This window comes from Ictidomys tridecemlineatus, chromosome 12 (assembly GCF_052094955.1).
Source record: "Ictidomys tridecemlineatus isolate mIctTri1 chromosome 12, mIctTri1.hap1, whole genome shotgun sequence".
In the NCBI taxonomy this organism is placed as follows: domain Eukaryota; kingdom Metazoa; phylum Chordata; class Mammalia; order Rodentia; family Sciuridae; genus Ictidomys; species Ictidomys tridecemlineatus.
In genome coordinates this window covers 44,716,405-44,734,808 of record NC_135488.1, presented here as the reverse complement: position 1 = coordinate 44,734,808, position 18,404 = coordinate 44,716,405, and the positions used below count along the sequence as shown (strand labels likewise).

At 38.9% G+C, this 18,404-nt stretch overlaps 1 protein-coding gene across 50 annotated transcripts in view; it reads left to right on the top strand.

The window, feature by feature from the left end:
- Map4k4 (mitogen-activated protein kinase kinase kinase kinase 4) overlaps positions 1 to 18,404 on the top strand; it is a 179,272-nt gene that overhangs the window by 63,959 nt on the left and 96,909 nt on the right. For 49 of the 50 annotated variants that reach the window (XM_078028787.1, XM_078028790.1, XM_078028786.1 and 46 more), the window contains one exon: positions 16,595 to 16,651. In XM_078028787.1, the coding sequence (XP_077884913.1) occupies positions 16,595 to 16,651 (57 nt within the window). Of the gene's footprint in view, positions 1 to 9,390; positions 9,461 to 16,594; positions 16,652 to 18,404 lie in introns of all 50 variants that reach the window. The other variant, XM_078028779.1, reaches the window with a different exon arrangement.

Here is an 18,404-nt window from a genome sequence, read left to right as displayed (position 1 = left end):
AGCCTTAAGTTACTTTCTACAGAGAGGTTGAATGTGTTTCAGCTCCTTTCATAATACTTGTACATCTGTGCTGTAAGAATTAGAAGTCATCAGAGTCAGGTCCCTGCCTCCTGTTGCTTATAGACCTTAGTGGTTGTTAAATGAAGGCACAGAGGAGTGACCATGGCAGGTAGAATTTTAGAAAGAAATAAGGATAAGTTAATGGGAATGGTAGAGAATGGAACAGTTATTTACAGTTTTGTGGCTTGTACTTTCATAGTTTATTTGAAATGAACTGGGTTCTCATATGTTTGTGTTATTGTGATTCTTATCACATACGTTTCGAGTCATGATTTTGAACTACATGTTGGGTGTTGTGCATCTAAAATGAAGAAGTCTCATGGAAATGGGGGATGAACAACAACCCTATTAGCTGATTCATTTTAGTGAGATAGTATTGTTTTTTATTAATTTGTTATATCAGCAAAATAATATTTCATAAACATTTAATAGGAGGATAAACTCATCACTCATCCTCAGTTACTAAGTTTTGGAAAAAATATATTAATATACTGAGTAGCTTGAACCTTCAAATAATATCATTTAAAATAGTACTAGGTTTAAATTTCACAGAACATTTTTGTTCACTCTAATTTTTTATAGAATGATAACATCGCGTAAAACTCTGTGGTAGTGCATATGATGTGATCAGCTACAGCTTGTCTTCCACCTCGCCTCATTTCTAAAATAAATGGTTCTTCTTGTTCCAGTATTCTTCTTGCCTAATTTCTGTTGGATTGAATTGAGAAGCCAACCTGAGATTCTTGGAATTACTGCTGTTGTCTTGTATGGCAGCCTGCTGAAGGACTCATAGTTACCCCAACAGATAGCTGGGTAGACAACTGTCACCATGTGGAGCCAAATTGTGGTCAGGATCCAGCTGAACTTGAGTTGCAGAAATAGTTCCCATGCTGTCCCCCTCACCCCACTTGCTAGCTTTTAGGCTTTTCCCTGATCAATTCTCTCAGTTACCCTTAAAAGTACTTACAGCACCATGGCTCCTTTCCTCTATCCGTTTTTCTGAGGTCCAGGTCTTTCAGGTGTACCAACTACCTTCCCTTTTGTCATTGCTTACTTACATGTCTCCCTGTGAGCCAAATTTCCTGGTTGATTTCATGACTTCCACTATGTTTTTAACTGTGTGGAGGCCACGCAGAATGTAGATAAGTAGTTGAGTCCTACAGGACTGCTAGCAGTTAAAGCACCACTGCTTTCTCCTCATTCACATGCCGAGTTGAGCTGCATGTGCTTCTGAATTGTCAAACCATTCAAAGAAGTGGAGACTAGAGTGAGAAGATTCCCAGTCTACCCTGCTCACGGTTTATTTTTTAGATAGAAGCCAAATCCCTACCCCGTTTTAGAGTAAGCTTGTTTACTTAAGATTGGTGGTTGAAATATAACTGCTGGTGGTGGCCTGGATGCTGAAGTCCATGTTGGGTTAGCCAAGTTTCTCTGGGCCTTTCATGTTCTCCCTCACAATACCAAGTTTTCCTGTCTCTGTGCTGAGATTGCTATGTTAGGGTTTAAAAGTCTGTGGGCTCAGGATGCATTGAAAGGATTTGCCTATATAAACATTGTTGACCTTGGCCTCTACTTGGGCATGACCCAGATGAAGAGGATTGGAGGTCTGTGGACTTGAAACCACCTAAAAATCATTCAGAAACAAATTGTTTGTATTTTATTCCCTGGAAGAGCAAATTGTCTCCCCTGGGCTGACAGTCTGGTGTCCCCTCTTTTAAACAAATCTTGTGTCTGAAGTTGGAGTTCACACACGTGAAAAAAGATATTTAATAAAATTTCTGTAGACTGGGTGAACTTTAGTTAATGTTATCAAAATTCTTCAAGTATCAACATAGGAACACAACTACTGATTTAAAGGAGATATAGCTATTGAAATGTTTGTCTTAACGTAAATTTTGTTCCTTTTTCAATTGTGAACTGTTGTGATGTCCTTTTCAAAGACCTGAATGAGATTATTTTGCGTGTGCATTCAAGAAAGTATTATTATTTTTTAAAGGTTGCTACTGATTTTTCTGTTATCCACCTAATCTGTAATAATAGTGTGCTTCTCTTTCAGCACAGAGACGGGACAAGTAGTGCATAAATCAAATTTTAATGAGGTCCTCTTTGGCAATCATGTTGCCTAGTGTTTTCATCTGTTTTACATAATGTGAAGGATTGTTTCTGCAGTCACAGTAATTATCTCACCTTGTACTGTCCACTGCACTAGACTCCTCACACATGGAGTGTCAGTCCTCATCTTCATTGAGGCTCAGGTGTCTAGGAGGAGAAGGTAATGATGTTACTACTGTCCCTGGATTCCAGCCCAGGCGATTTACCACTTTATGTGAATACTCTGCTTTGATTTATCTGACTGAATAGTTTCTTTGCATTGGGTTTTCATAAAGTGTCATGGAATACACCTGTATGTTGGTATAGGGTAGTGCTTGTGAATGTCATCAACTTTGAGACCCTTTGTAGTTCTTTGCTGCACACCTTCCACCATCTAGCACTTCCTCCTTGACTGTAGCACCTTGTAGGGATTATGCCTATCCTGGCTTTGATATTTTCCCAATTGAAGATCCCAAATCTATTGGAGACTCTGAATTACAAGTGTCTTGAATGTCAGTGTGATAAGAATAGGAAATTAGAGGGCCGCAAGCCAGCCGGGGCAGGGAAGGAAGATAATGCCAACAAAGCAAAATCCCTAAGCGGATGTGTCTGTCTGAGGGGCCCCTCACTGAGCAAACAGAAAAAGACTCAAGGGCCCAGGCACCTCCTAGTTTTGAGTCACTGCTGCTTCCCTTTAGTTTTTTATTTTTATTTTATGAAAAATTATTGTAAAATTGACCTTAGTTTTCTTTTTAGTACAGTCTGTATGGAGTTTTAACACACATTTGCAGGTTGATGAAACCATAGAATACCAAATAGTCCATTACCCAGACACATCTATGTGTGCTTTCCTGGAGTTCAGATTTGGAAGGAATGTCTTGAGTGTGGGAGAGGCTTGGGCTCCCTGTAGGTGGGACTATTTCAAGACCCAGAAAGAGCTTTGGAGGAGCTGAGGGATGGTGGAATATGGGCAACCCCTCAGAATTTCTCCAGAGGCCTGTAGTTCACTCCCAGACAGGCCTCAGGTCTTTCCAGCTAGGTGTTCTTACTAATGGAGAACTTACTAATGAACTAACTTAACTTCCTTCCTGTTAGTTGAAGGCATTCATGGGTTTTGTAATTTTAGGACTTCACAGTTAATCTTAACCCCCCAGGTTTTCTGTGTATTGTTGACTCAGTGGTTTTGCAGGGCCACACTATACAGTGTAGTAGGTTGAGTTCCTGGGGAACATTGGCCTGTACCCATAAGGAATAATAAGAGTGTCTGGCTCTGGAGAGGAGAAACCCTATTCACCCTAGAGGCAAATGAATCAATTCTTGGGTCATTTTTGGCCACCTTCATTTTATTGTGTTTCCTATAAAGAATGTGTACCTCACTAAGTTTATCCTTGAATGATCTGTTGAAGTTGGAGAACTGCCTACGTGGTCTTGCCTGGAAGCCTCTGAGAAGTTAAGATCACCAGGGAGGTTTAAAGATTGTGCCTCCTGTTTGAGATTGTTTGTCTGAATTTACAAATTGCTGAATAGATTACTCACACAAGCACCAATTGGCTCCTTGATTATTCATTGAAAAACCATTTGCTGATTACATACTGCTTGCAGGCCTGGGCTAGTGCTGGGGCTGGGAACTTAGAAGCTAGTAATTAGTGATTTGCCATCTGGGTTTTTTTTTGGTTTTGTTTTGTTTTTCCCCTTCTTCCTTCTTAAAAAAGAAAAAAGAAAAAAATCTTGCTGCTTGATGAAGAGAGGATGACCATACCTCCCTTTGCCCAAGGAAGCCTTGGTTCACAACTGCTGTCCTTGTGTACTTATTATTAGTGCCATTTGCTTTCAAACATTCTGTTTGCATGGTGGATTAGTATGGCCACCTCAAGGGGTAAAGAGGTTGAGTACTTGTTTGGCACTTACCAGTCATTGTTTATGTTGGAGTGTTCTGGCCTCTGCTCCTTGGGCTTCTCCCATAGTCAGGGCAACACCTGTTTGTTTTCACAAGTTCAGGAGATAACCATACATTTTATTAGCTGCAGTATAATGCTGAATTTACTGTAACATGTGATCCACAGTAGTGTTGTTTTGGGGGGCTTGCAACGTTTTTTGGAGGAATTTGGGTTTGCATTATGTATTCTGAAGCCTATGACGTTATTCCCCATGGGGCTAGGGTTACAGAAATTTTGAATTATTCAAGGGGGAAATTAAGATGCCCAATCCCCACTTCTAGTGATTTTGATCCAGTAGGCCTGGGTGAGACCCAAGCATATTTGAAACAAAGAAAAATCACCCAACAACAACAACAACAACAAAAATCTCTTCCAGTGACTGTCAGTTGTGGTTTGAAGAACCACAGTTATTCTCCAGTGGAGAACACTGGGCCTGTGCCTGGCAAGTGCATATGCCAGCATTCTGATGGAGTTGTGGGGTAGTGCTGAGATCTGCTGTCAGCTCAAGGTGAATGGCTGTCCATCTTGGCTCTACACGTTTTTTTTTTTGGCCTAGCCTGGAGATGTAGCTTTAACAAGTTCATTTTTTAAGAGAAATTAGAAATTTGGATTTTAAAAATGTGCAACTTCCAGATTTTTGAAACATTCAATTAAAAAAAAAAATAAAGTCAGAATGCAACCTCCACCCTCATAAAAAATACTATGGGAACTGTGATGTCCAATTTAGTCAGTATTACCAGGGAGAATAACCCTATTGTTAGTGTCTAGAGAGTGGTTTCTGACTGTAGAACTCACAGAAAGTATCTTAATAAGATGCCACAGTAATTTGAAATGGGAGAACTGCAACCTATAACAAACTGATGAAGGCCATTTTTAATATGGCTCTATTAATAGTTTTTGTTAGTATTATTCAGTAGTTGAAATGTGTAACCTCATAGCCTTCATAAATTGTAATATACAACGATGTGCACTATAAATTAAGAATTTTATTGTTAAGTCAACCATCCCCCCTCCCTACTTTCTTTTTCTGTTGTCTGTACAGGATGAAGGGAGATACTGCTTTCTTTGCAGTTAGAAAATGCTCTGTCAGTATGGAATTCAGATCTTAACTTTGAGTGTGAATTTTACTTGAAAGATGACTACTGAAGAACAAATATATAGTCAGGCTGTGGATGGAGAAATGGGGCAGATCTCTCTCTCTCTTTTTTTTTTTTTAAACCTGTGTTTTTTGCCTTTTGTAGCCTTTTCTGTATAACCCAACATTGAGCTTTGCCAGAGGTGGTAGCCAGTGTTGGCTGGGCATGTCTGGAGACGGACCGTGCCTGTTTGCACAGCTTGTCTGCAGCGCTGGGTTGTCCTTTGGGCTCTGTCTACTGCTGACGAGAGAATGGAGCCACATCACCATAGCTGAAACTTTTACAAAGCTACTGCAATGCCATAGAGCAGCAAAGGTCATGGAGCTAATGTGGCCCACTCCTAAGTGCCTGTGAGAGTCTTTTTGTGCAGATTAATTCTGGCTCACAAGGTCCTGCAGGGTGACCAGAAGGACAGGTCATCACTTCCATCTGACTTCTGCCCAAATGATAGGGTATCCTGACTACCCAGTATAAACAGCATCCTCTTCACCACTGCCATTCTTTTTCCATTTTGCCCTGCCACGTTTTTTCTGTAAGTTGTGCCCCCACCCCCAAAAGCCATCAGAATTTATGGTTAAAAGAGCAGAAGGTGTATGTATTTGTTTATTGCTTGTGTTCCCCTCCAAGAAGCAGAACACTGATTTCTCCATAGTGACTATTCCAGGGCCTGGTTATTCAAAATATTGGCCTGGGAAGTAGACCTTAGAACCATGAACATTGTATAGTGAGATGTCACACACTTCTAAGAAGTTGAGAGACTTGTTTAGGGTCATTAAGTCTATTTTGTGGCAGAGCGGTTTACTCAGATGATCAGAATTTACTTTTAATATTTTCTATGTATTTTGGAAAAGTAAATTTTGGTGTTCTTATGACTGAAAGAGTTAAAATTTGGCTCACATTTCTGTAGGGTGAATTTTGATGCTTATGGCTATGGGTTGAAGAGGGTGGCTTTTTTGGAGCCCTCTTTCTAGATGGGTAACTTTGGGCTACTTTTCTAATCTCACAGAGCTTTCTTCCTCTTTCTTCTTTATAAGGTTGTTGTGAAGACTTCTTGTATAATGTATTAAAGGTATTTGTACATTTTTATGTGCCAGGCACAGTAAATAAATATATACTTACTAAACTATTTGTTGAAAGAAAGACCATACAGTGAATACTTTCTTATCACTTATTTGGGAAGTAGAAGGAGAGGAGGAAACTGAATGATAGAGGCAATCATATACGTGGTGAGAATTTCATCTTGCCTCTTGTTTCAGTCATGTAATGTATTGCTCATGGCCTCATCATACAGAGAAGGTGGAGTGTGGGCTAGAACGCAGAACAGTAGTGCTATGAAACTGCCTTTTATTTTACTTACAAAGTCTTTCATTGTGATCTTACTCTGAGAAAGCTATAATGGATGTGTACAATTCAAAGGAATCAGTTAAATAACACTGAGGAAAAACTCATGTGTTTTTATGATATGGTTCCTCATAGTATGTCATGAATTTTAACAAAAGAACTTTGAGGAGGGAGTTTTCTGTTTCAGATATTGAGGCAAGAACTCTATTTCTGTGTTTTCTATGGAAACATATTTAAAGAAATCAATTTATTTTTTCATTTTGAGCAAGTTGAATTCTCTATGGAAATCATGGCATGAATTTGCATGAGGATGCTTTGACTTTAAAACCTGAGCTGAGGGTAAGGGTGCATTATTTCTGGCAAGGGATCTCTGTAATGGCACCTCAAAGGAAAATTCTTGTTTCTTATTTACCTTTTTTTTTTTAAAGGATTAATGCAATTATGAGTGATAAATGAAATATCTTATGAAGAGTTCTAAACACCAGAAGGAAATAAGCACTATCCTCCTGCTACATGCAGGGAAGGATTATATCCTCCCAACCTTTGCCAGTGCCTATAACAGCAGCAGAAGCAGATTACAGATACTAGTTTAAAATTGTGTTTAGAAATAGTTTAGGGAGACGTGAACCTGCCTAAGAGTTCTACTTTATATGAATCGTGAATACATCTAGGTTTAAAGACAGTGCTGTTTCAGTCAGCTTAAGATGTTGAGAAAGAAGAATTTAATTGACGGTTAGGTTGTTGGCAGGTACTGAGGTGGATCAGCAGCCCAAAATGGAATCAGATTCCCTTTCATCACTTAGTCCTTTGCCTTTTGATTTGTGTCTGAAAATTTGAACTTTTTTTCTCTAAGCCAGAGAGTTGAGTTCTCTTGAGTGCATTAGTGATGATTAAAGCGATGTTTCAATATTGGGATTATGCTATGGATATAATTCCAAAACAAATGTACCTGTGAAGTTACAAGGGAGAAATGTAGAGAAATTTCTTGAGTGAAGAGAGGGGAACTCTACAGAATAGTTTTGTCTTTCATTCTGCGTCAGTGTTGCCATTATGATGAAGGTTTTTATTCAAATTCACTGAATCATTTTTTTTCCTTTGTCGAATGCCTTCTGAGGTCATGTGCTCTGGCTGGCTTCGTGATTGTTGGCATGGTATAGCTGTGTCTGTTACTTTTTTGTTGCATCTGGGGTTCCGTAGCTGATCAGTAGGGAAGCCCATCCACATTGGCACCCCGAGCAGTTCCTTCCCATTGGTCAGTTAGTTACCTTTTATTTGGAATTAATTAAGTTAGCTTCAGGAGTATTTATTCTTAATGTATTGTGACAGTCATAATGACAGAATTTCAGATTTATCATGATTAGATTTACTAAGTAAGTACTTATCTGTTGAGTGTCACATGCTGTGTCTCATAGTATCTAAAATATAAGAACTTTATAATAAGTTTGCATAAAGAATGGTGAGGTGTTTTTTTTTTTTTTTTCATGCTGTTAAGTGTTCTTTTGCTGTTTTAAACTTAAATTCCTGAACCTGCGGTCAAGTGGACTTTTCAAATGAGGGGAAGGAAAGACGATTGTATGTGGGCAGTAAATGTTAGTGACAGCTGCTGCAGAATGTGACATTTCCATTGTTTTAGATTTAATAAGAATGCTTTCCAGTGCTTTCTTTTTCTCTATTGAAAGAATATATATACTAATAAACCTTTTTTCTTTCCTTGTATTTTTCTGGACCCTTTACCATTGTTGCTTTTAGATTTGCCAGTCTTCTCCTTCAAACATAGTTCCTCATACTTGATATTATAGTTCAGACTGCAGGGCTGTTACCTCCCTTGAAAAGCACACTGACCTTTTTCATGCAGCTTTACCAGGTATCTTGAAAAAGTAGCTGCCCTTTCCTCTCACCTAACCCATTGCAAAGCCAAATCTGCTCTTACCCCGCTTCAAAGAATTACTCATAAATGCTCGGGACAGTATTTCTTCTCTTGCACCCTTTCATTGTGTGTTCATCTAAACTCTCTACACTTCTATAATACAGAGGTGATTTTTGATTCAGTGATAGCTCATTTAACTGGGTCTTAGTTTGCTGCCTGTTCCCTCCCTCTATCAGTTCTACACGTGATCTTAGCCAAAAGGCCGAGAAGCGATCAGTTCTAGAACACAGCTGTAAATGACAGAACAAGCAGGCAGAGCCCAGATAACAGGACCCTTTGTCCTGCGTGATGTAACATTCCCTGAGGCTGTCACTTAATTGCAAGGATTAAAATTGATGTTCATAGTGATTTTTTTTTTTGAGCCATTAAGAAAAGCATTCTTAATGTATTCAAGATTTTAGGGTTTAGAAAGATTTTTATCCAGATTGGCTCCTTAAAAAGGAAAAGAAAGATTTGTTTCATAATTTACTTATCTGCTCATTCATCTGTGCAAAATGATGACTCATTTATTGGGGAATGGGTGGTAGCATTAGGTTAACTCATATCATATTGTCCATTTTTGATTTTTCCTTTTTATCATTAGTCTACACATGATTAGTCTACACTGTGATTGAGGCATAGTTTTCCAGATGTAGCTCCAACCCAAGGAAGGTATAGTTTTGTATCAAGGCTATTAATTTTAAACTCTTGAGGGAATAAAGCTCTGTCTTATTAAATCACAAGTCCTGACTGATTTTGTAACACATATTCCTATGCTTTATTTATCTACCTGCTGATCCATGACCCTGGTCAGGGAAGGGAGGTCCAATAGATAACTAGATGTTGATTTTATTTATTTATTTATTTATTTTTTATTTATTTATTTTTTAAAATTTCTTAATATCTTATTTTTTTTTAGTTTTCGGCGGACACAGCATCTTTCTTTGTATGTGGTGCTGAGGATCGAACCCGGGCCGCACTCATGCCAGGCGAGCACGCTACTGCTTGAGCCACATCCCCAGCCCTAGATGTTGATTTTAATAAGAAGTAGTAGTCACAAGGATGAACTGTGTAAAATATGACCTTACTTCAGACATGTTCTGCACTTTGGAGGCCTGTGATTAGAACCGCACATGGATCAGTGGGCTCATCTTGCCTTATTCCTGATCTGTTGCAGGGAGATGTTTAGAAAACCAAGTTCTTTCCCCAAGTGTTCTAAGCAGACTCTCTCCTAAGTTAATGACATGGATCCTTATCTTAGACAGCTCATGGAGTGCTGTCTGGATAATATGTCTTCCCCCTTCAGTAATTTTGGATTTTTCATAGACTCTTCCTGGAAAACAGCACTCATGAGTGAGGCGTGTGGTTTTGGTGTATACAATTCAGAACCAGTTAAGCAGGTCTTTGCCCTTTAGGGTCGATGGAAAGAGTGGTCAGCATATTGCCTGGTGTTGAACTCATGCCATTTACCACATGCTTATGGAGGTTCCATATTTGCTATAAGAATAAGGAAATTCAGAAGGGGGAGTGGATTGGAATTTTCAAGTTGAGCTATGAGTATTCTGGATGAAGAATTAATAGGCCAGTTTTGGTTTAACTATGAGGTATGAATTATGGTAGCTTTCTGGGTTTACATTCTCATGTATAAAATCACCTTTTTATTGAACCATATTGTATGCCTATCTTTTGAACTCCTGAAGTCTTGTAACTTCAGGGCAAGAGTTAGGTGTTTTTCCAGAACACATAGTTGTCTTTCTTTAGAATTTACTTGGTATGAATCTAACATTCACATACCCCAAATCCCCAGATTAGATCTAAAACTTGGATATATTGTTGTATTGTTTTTTTTGTACCAGGGGTAGAACCCAGGGATTCTTAACTACTGAACAACACCCCCAGCTCTTATTTGTATTTTATTTAGAGACAGGGTTTCACTGAGTTGCTTAGAGCCTTGATAAGTTTCTGAGGCTAGGTTTTGAACTCCAATCCTCCTGCCTTAGCCTCTTGAGCTGCTAGGATTATAGGCATGCTCTACTGTGCTTGGCCTGCATATTTTGTTTTAATTAATACTCCATATTCTAAAGGGGAGATGAGAATTTGTATTTGGCCATTTTCATACAGTCTTGAGGAAGTAATTCCCAAATCTAGAGAACATGTGAAATTATTAGACTCTGATTTTTAAAAGTCTGGATTTCTGTATTCCACTTATATAATACTTAGGTTGGGTCTAAAATGGAAGTTTGCAACATGGATGAAAATAAGTGATTTTGGTATTGGTTCACTAGAGAAAGTTAACCACCACTTCTTCCTTCCAAAATATAAACACCACTAAATCAACAAAACACCACTAAAAAGTTAAGGAACAATGATCAAGAAACATTTTCCAAGTTGGATGCGAATGAGAAGCAACCAGGCTAGTTCCCCTCTTGAAACAGGTGCACACCCTGCACACTAGGTAGAATCTCTTCTTCCAGTGTTGTGAGGGAGACTAGTATCTTCTTGGTTAAGTGTAGTGTATGACAACCTCCACATGTCCCTCCTTGTCCTCAGAGAGGTGATTTGGTTGTGTTACACTTCTAGTTATGGGTAAATCATTGTGTTCTCCCTTTTTCTCCTGGCCTGTTGCTTCCTGCATTACTGTCCTCTTCTAGAAATTAGGAAGAACTATAAATCTTGAGGGATCCATGTCCTCTCCTTTGATGATCTTCAAGTAATATCTCCTTAACAGTCCCTTTGGCCCTTCCTGTCAAAATAGCATTGTCATGTTTCCTAGGTGCTTCTGTGCCTGGACACACAGTGTGTTTCTTCAGATAATGTCCTTTGTATGTGTGCTTGCATTTAAACACTCCTCCAAATTACAAGCTCCTTGAAGGCTGGTGCCTTGTTTTATCATCTTACAAATGTAGGGCATATCCTTTGCATTGGTGAAATGCAGTTGGTTTTCAGCTTGATGAGATTTGCATTAGTAGGCTTTGCTGGTAAGCAAACATAAAGCCAATTTCAGGAAGTTAAAATCTGAAGTTTTTTGTTTCTGATTAAATTCAGCAAAAAAGCAGTTTGATCTTTAGTACTGATTGAAGAAAAATTTATGATGGGCTAAAGGTGGGAGCAAACAAAAGCCCCTTATCAGTTTTAGAAAGCCATGGATGTGTGACTCTGAATGTACCCATATATGTCTTTGGGTTCCCTGAGGAATTCCTGTGGGGTGTTTCTTTATCATAGAAGGTTCAGGCCAGGGGTTGAAAATACATTTATATTGTTGGTTAAGATAATGTCATGTTGATAAAATATTTGTCGAATAGTGTACTTGGCAGTTCCTATATAAGTTGGTTAAATAGGACATTGTGCCACTTCTATGTAAGAGTGCAAAGGTCTGGGTGTGAATCTTGGGTTGGTTAACCTAACCCTCTCCAAACTTTGGTTTCTCCATTTTATAAGATGAAGACAATGATACTTATTGAGTTGTGTGAAGAGTACAGATTTTACATGGAGAATGTTTGCTCATTAAATGTCTCAAGTGGGCCTTCCTGGTGCCTGTGTTCTGTTCTTCCAGCCCCATCTCAGTATGTAGTGCTTTCAGGTAACAAGGCCAGGCTCACTGTCATTCAGGCTTAAATGTGCCTCCCTCTGGGCTGTTGAGGGAGGAAGACATTTTTATTCCTAAGTTATGTGTTCACTTACCTTACATAGTGTCACAGTAGAATTTCCTTCTGTATTATCCTATCCACTTTCTCTCTGCTAAATGAGCCACCAGAGATCATTCCTTTATGATTTATGAGGAAGGACTAGCTCTAGGTAGAAAGCACTTTGAACAGAAACAGTGCTGCATTGCAGTGTACTTCCTTGTTAAGGGTTAGGGGAGGATACTTGGGGGAAGGCTGAAGGATGGGTGCTAAAACTACTTGATAGAGTAGTTAGTATGGGACTGTTGGCGGAATCGTCCTTTAGGATTGGAGTCCTAAATGAAGGGCTCTCTTTCTTGGGTTCAGTGACACCTCCTTTATGTTTCCTCTTGGTGAGAACAAAACCTCCAGCGTTTGCTTCTTGGTGGACATATTCAATCATCATATATATTTTAATGGAGTTATCTAATACTTGGTGAAGGTAGAGGATTTAAGAAGATGGGCACATTGCTATGTTTTTCTCTTGAGATTTAAAAGCTTCTCTTAAATGCTGTTCCCTCTGCCTGTAGGCTCCTTGAGGGCCGGGGACAGACTTCAGTGGAGGCAGAAAAGCTGCCACAGTGCCTGCATGTTAAAACCACGTGGCATGATTTATCCTGGAACGTGTGTTTGCAAGTGCAAGGTGGCAATTTTGACTTGGTTAGAAATACTAAGAAGAGTTGAAAAATATACCATTTTTTTTTAGTTTGGAACTCTGCCAAAAAGTTTTCTTCCTAAAAAAGAAACATTCATTTTCTCAAAATTTAAAAACTAAAAATGAATCAAAAGCCATGAAGACTGCTTGACGAGGGGGTGATTCTGGTTACTGTGAGCCCGTCAGACTTCCACAAAATAGTACTGATGGAGTCAAAACTTTTAAGTCTAGATCTTATTATGACTCCCTTTGAAAGCATCGAGTGGAAATAACTTAAGCTGTGTCTTTAAAAACAAAACAGTTGATAGTAGCAATTTGACAAGTTGGTAGAAACCGTGGGAGTTCATCTCTTGCTTTTTATGTAATCATTGCTGCCATTGTACCTCTGGGCATATAACTTTTTTAATAATGAAATTGATTCACAGTTTCTCACCTGTGGACTAGGTTAAGGACTTGCTTTGTTGCCCTCCTAGAGATTTTCAGAATTCATTGAAAAAGTACATATGAACCGTATTTGGAGACTTTTCATTAAGTGTCTCATAAATGCATTAATGTTTACATGGTATCACTTAAATAAAGCAAGCCAAGAACCTTTAATTCCTGCTGTCTGGCATTTTATAACTCTGGATGGGCCATCTGCTACTGGGTAATAGGACAAGAAAGTTGAGTTCATAATGGATGTGTTAGGCATGCATATTTACTACTGAAAAAGTCATTTTCTGTTGTATTTTAGAATGTGTACGTACAAGAGAAAGACCCTGATACTACTTAGTGTGCAATCAGTCACTCCATGTGCTAGTTAGATGTTTCAGTGACACAGTGCTGAATCCCAACTCAGGTAATGGAGTGTGATCATTGTTCATCTTAGAGAGCGATACTGTGAAGGTTAAAATGGGGTGATGTACTATATGTACAGCCTGAAACTTCAGTGTATCCTTAAATTGCCAGCACAGTGAAGTCTGTTATGTTTATTTTGTCTTCAGGCAGGCAGTACAGAGGAGGGCCATGCGTTATAGATAATGGGATGCCAGGAGAGGCATGGCTATAGTCTTCCACAATGCGTGGGTCAACCAGCTTTGGCACATGGGTCACCCAGATTGGGCACATTTGTTTGTAGCTCATCCTTGGGTTGGAGGCAGTCAGTAAACTCTCTTTTGGGTAGTGTTGAGTAAATCACAGATACATTTTTATCCCTTAAAAATGTTTTGCTTGTAGACTTTTAGGCTCATAATTATGATAGTAATATTCAGTAATTCAGTCTGAGCTTTAATTTTTTTTGGGGGGTGGGGTCAGGCTGTTTTGCTGGCCATTTTGTTTACTTTACACAAAGGTGGTCTAGTTCACTTGATAAATTATGACTTGTGGTTTCAAATTTATAGGTTTGCTTTTTTCTCCCTAGTAATTAGAATAGCATGCTATGTTAGTGCATCATAGCTGCCTCTGTAATTGGCCATGCTTTCCAAAAATTACAAATGGTCATAAATTAACAAGGTGCAAGGTAGTTGGAATCTTGGGGGTTGGGGGGTTGGGAAGGAATTGGCCATGGGCCTTTTATGAGAGGGACAAGGACACTCAGCTGAGATTTCACTGTGTGCCAGGCCAGAATGGCCAGGCTTTCCATACTCTTCTCTACTTCATCTATAGCCTGGGCACCAGGCATCTGAACACATTGAGTTTTGTAGCAGTATTAGGAAGTTCATGAAAGTTAAGCAGCTACCCTAAGGAAATATAGTGATGGCTTGAGGAGGAAGGAGAGGCGCCTGAAACCCATATTCTTTTTTCACTAGTACTTTTATTGTTTCTTAGGAAGGAGCAGGATTATTAGATTTCTTGATTGAATTTAAATTTAAAAGTGGGACCTAATTTGGAGACCTAGTGTGTATTAACAAAGATTAATGCCTTTGCATGATCTTACTTTTGTCATCAAAATAATTGATTCATTACTAGGTCCTAACTTATAATTCCTTGGTAAAGGAAATTCATGTTCTATATTAAGCAAATGCTGAGTGAATTCACAAATCTGAGCTTTTATGCTAAGATATGAGAATACACACTTTTATGCTAAGATATGAGAATACACACTTGCATTCTTGAGTTCAGGCATAGAGGAAAGCCCAGATGATTTTCTAGTTGCTCCTTATGGTGATGTCTATGCTAATTTATTTGGAGAAAGAGAGAGAGAAAGAACGATAACCACTAAACAAACATCTGGAAAGGATTTTCATAGACCCTTGGATTTTTTTGACTGTAGGGATCTTAAGCGTTACCTTGTCAGAACAACCCCACATTTTACCTAACACATTCCCAGCATTGTGTAACTACCTCTCAAAAAGAATGGGGCTGGGGCTGGGGCTGTGTGCTCAAGCGGTAGCATGCTCGCCTGGCATGCTTGTGGCCCGGGTTCGATCCTCAGTATCACATACAAAACAAAGATATTGTGTCCGTTGAAAACTAAAAAAAAAATTCTCCTCTCTCTAAAAAAAAAAAAAAAAAAAGAATGGGACTGGGGTTGTGTGTAGCCCAGCGGTAGGTAGAGCACTTGCCTAGCCCCTGTGAGGACCTGGGTTTGACCCTCAGTAAGTAAATAAATAAATAAAAGGTTTTTAAAAAAAAGAAGGAAAGCTAGGGCAACTCGTGTGACATTTCCCCCCATCTCTTGATTTCTGTTAGTGAGAAGTTTGCTTTAGTCATTTGGAAATAAACCCACTGAGGTTTTGAGAGCTGATATATAGAGATGATCTTTTTATCCCTTACATGGAAAGTATCAGAGGATTATTTAGTACGATATCCTCTTAAGTTCTGCTCTTTCTTCTTGGAAACAAGTAAATCATAATTTGGCTTCATGATTCAGTTGCCATAGTCATAGGAGCTGTGTGATACTGTGATCGGTTGAGGGCATCAGTGTCTGGCCACATTTTATCCTGGGTTGTGCTTGACCACTGACCACATGCCGTGCCTTTTTCTTTGCACCTCGATTGTACACCACAACCTAATGCTGTAACTAACATTGTTGTTCCACTGTTAGAAGTGGCACCCAAGGCCCACCCATCTGGGACTTGCCAGGTCACAGTTACTGAGAGTACTGGTTGTCTTACAATGTCATTTTCATGTAGTTGCTTTTTCCAAGTTTTAACTTGAGTTCTTGCATAAGTTCTCCAGGATAAATGGAGAATTTTCCTCAGGTTTGAAATAAAAAATTCACTACTATATTCATCTTGAGACCACAGAGAGACAGCCTCTTGGGATTTCTTTCTGTTTTGCATTTGTTGAGGGACCATTTCTGTTGAGTCTTTAAGAGGTTCATGCTCAGGTATTTGCTTGGCTCTAAGTATAACTCTTATGAATATTAAAAAACAAGTATTATGAGTTCACCAGGAAAAAATGACAGGTCTCCATTTCTGACATAAAAACAAGTGTCTGGGCTTTTGATCTTTTTTATTTTATTTTTTAAAAATTTTCCATGTGGAGTGTTAAAAAGGAAAAAGTATTCAACCTATCATGTTGAAGCATGTTATTTAAGTTGCTTGATTATAATGATATGCAAATTAAATATAGATGCACCACTTTTTAAAAGAAAGAAAGTGAAGAAGGAAGGAATTAATGCTTTTATCAGAACTCATTTGTTCTATTTGATGTCTTTAAAAAAATGATTGTCTATATTAGAAACTCTTTTCTATTGGAAAGCATAGGACTGTTTCATCACTTTAATTAATAAGCAAAACACAGAAGATTTGTTGAAAAATTTAACCATTCTGTTTTAATGACTGTGCAAAAGTGTGCTGATCAATCTTTTCTTGGTTTCCCAGGGTCGACATGTTAAAACGGGTCAGCTGGCAGCCATCAAAGTTATGGATGTCACAGAGGTAAGACTGGATCACATATTTTAAAGGAAAACCCACCAACATAAGAGTATCATTCTGTTTGAAGATTCTGATTACTGAAACAAATTGCCCTGGTGTGACATTGTGAGTTCATAGATCTTGTAGCAGACCTGGTGACTTAAATTGTTCCAAATGGTTCCTCTAGATAGTAGCATTTGCTTAACACACACACACACACACACACACACACACACACACACTCACACACGAGTGATGTCATCTTTGGCAGCATATAATGAACCATAATTGGAAACATCTTCTGTAATGGAAAAGAAAAGATTTGAGAAGGGATCATGGAGGTCACATGAACAAGAAGATGGAGGGGTGTGGGATGGGGAAAAGCTTCTCTAGGGTATTAGGCCACATTTGTATCATTTCTTTTATTTTTAACATGGGGGAAGAAAACAGAACCAGCCAAGTTCCCAGAGGTTGGAAAACAGAAACATCTGTTAGAATGCTGAGCAGATTGTTGGCAAAATTTAGTAGCAAAAAATAGTTATGGGGATGGTTGCATGAGGATTTACTGTGCAGCTTTAGATGGGAAAGAGGAGAATTTAACTCAAACAAAATTGAGTGTGTGTATGTCCCTGTCCCTGTGAGTGTAAGAGACAGGATCTCGCTGAGTTGCTTAGCACCTCGCTTTTGCTGAGGCTGGCTTTGAACTTGGGATCTTCCTGCCTCTGCCTCCCAAGTGGCTAGGATTAGAGGCATGTGCTTGCGCCTGGCTTAAATTATTTTTATCTGTACACTCATATTGCTTCTGGTTTGCCTAATTATCAACAGGATTGAACACTGGATCTCATAGATTCTAGAAAGAATTAACTAGCAGCTTTAGCAATTTAGAATAGGTTTAAATCAAGCCTAATTCCTCAAATCTGGGGTCTTCCAAAGGTGGTGATTGCTAATAAACTGATTTGTTTGGTGTGCTCTCCAGTAATCTGAAGAGTCCTGTGGCTGCCTCCTACTATGCTGATCTTCACATCATGAAGTGTTTTCTTTTCTTTTCTTATTTTTTTTCATCAAAGAGGATACTAGAGACAAACAAACAGACAAAAAGCAAAAAATGCTGTTGCTTGGTGAATAATCTAAAGGTTCTCTAACAAATTGTGATAAGGACTATTGTGTTGAGTTACAGTCGTACTGTCTTGGGATGCAGCTCAATGGGAAATTAGATATTTTCCAGTTAAATATGGTTTTAATTTTAGTTTAAAGAGTGGTGAAGAGCAGTAAATTCTTATTGTAATTTAAGTACAGTAGTTGAGTTATCTGTGAAGTGTCATCTCTATGCCTGGAATGATCATGGGTACCTTCCTATGAAAATCTCTGTTTTAGTCAGCAGTTTTGCTGCTGTGACTAAACCAGCACAATTGTAGAGGAGGAAAAGTTTACTTGAGGGCTTATGGTTTCAGAGGTCTTAGTCCATAGAAGGCTGGCTGCATTTTCAGGGCTCGAGATGAGGCTGAGCATCATGGCTGGAGAGTGTGGAGGGAGGGAAGCAGCTCACATCTTGGTGATCAGAAAGCAGAGAGAGACCCCCAGTGTCCAGATACAAAATATATACCCCATAGCCATGCCCCCAGTGAACCACTTTCTCCACCCACACCCCACCTGCCTCCAGTTACCACTCAATTAATCTCATTAGGGATTAATTCACTGATTAGGAGGATATAACCTAATCATTTCTCCTCCAAACCTTCTTGCATTGTCTCACAGTGAGCTTTTGGGGGACACCACA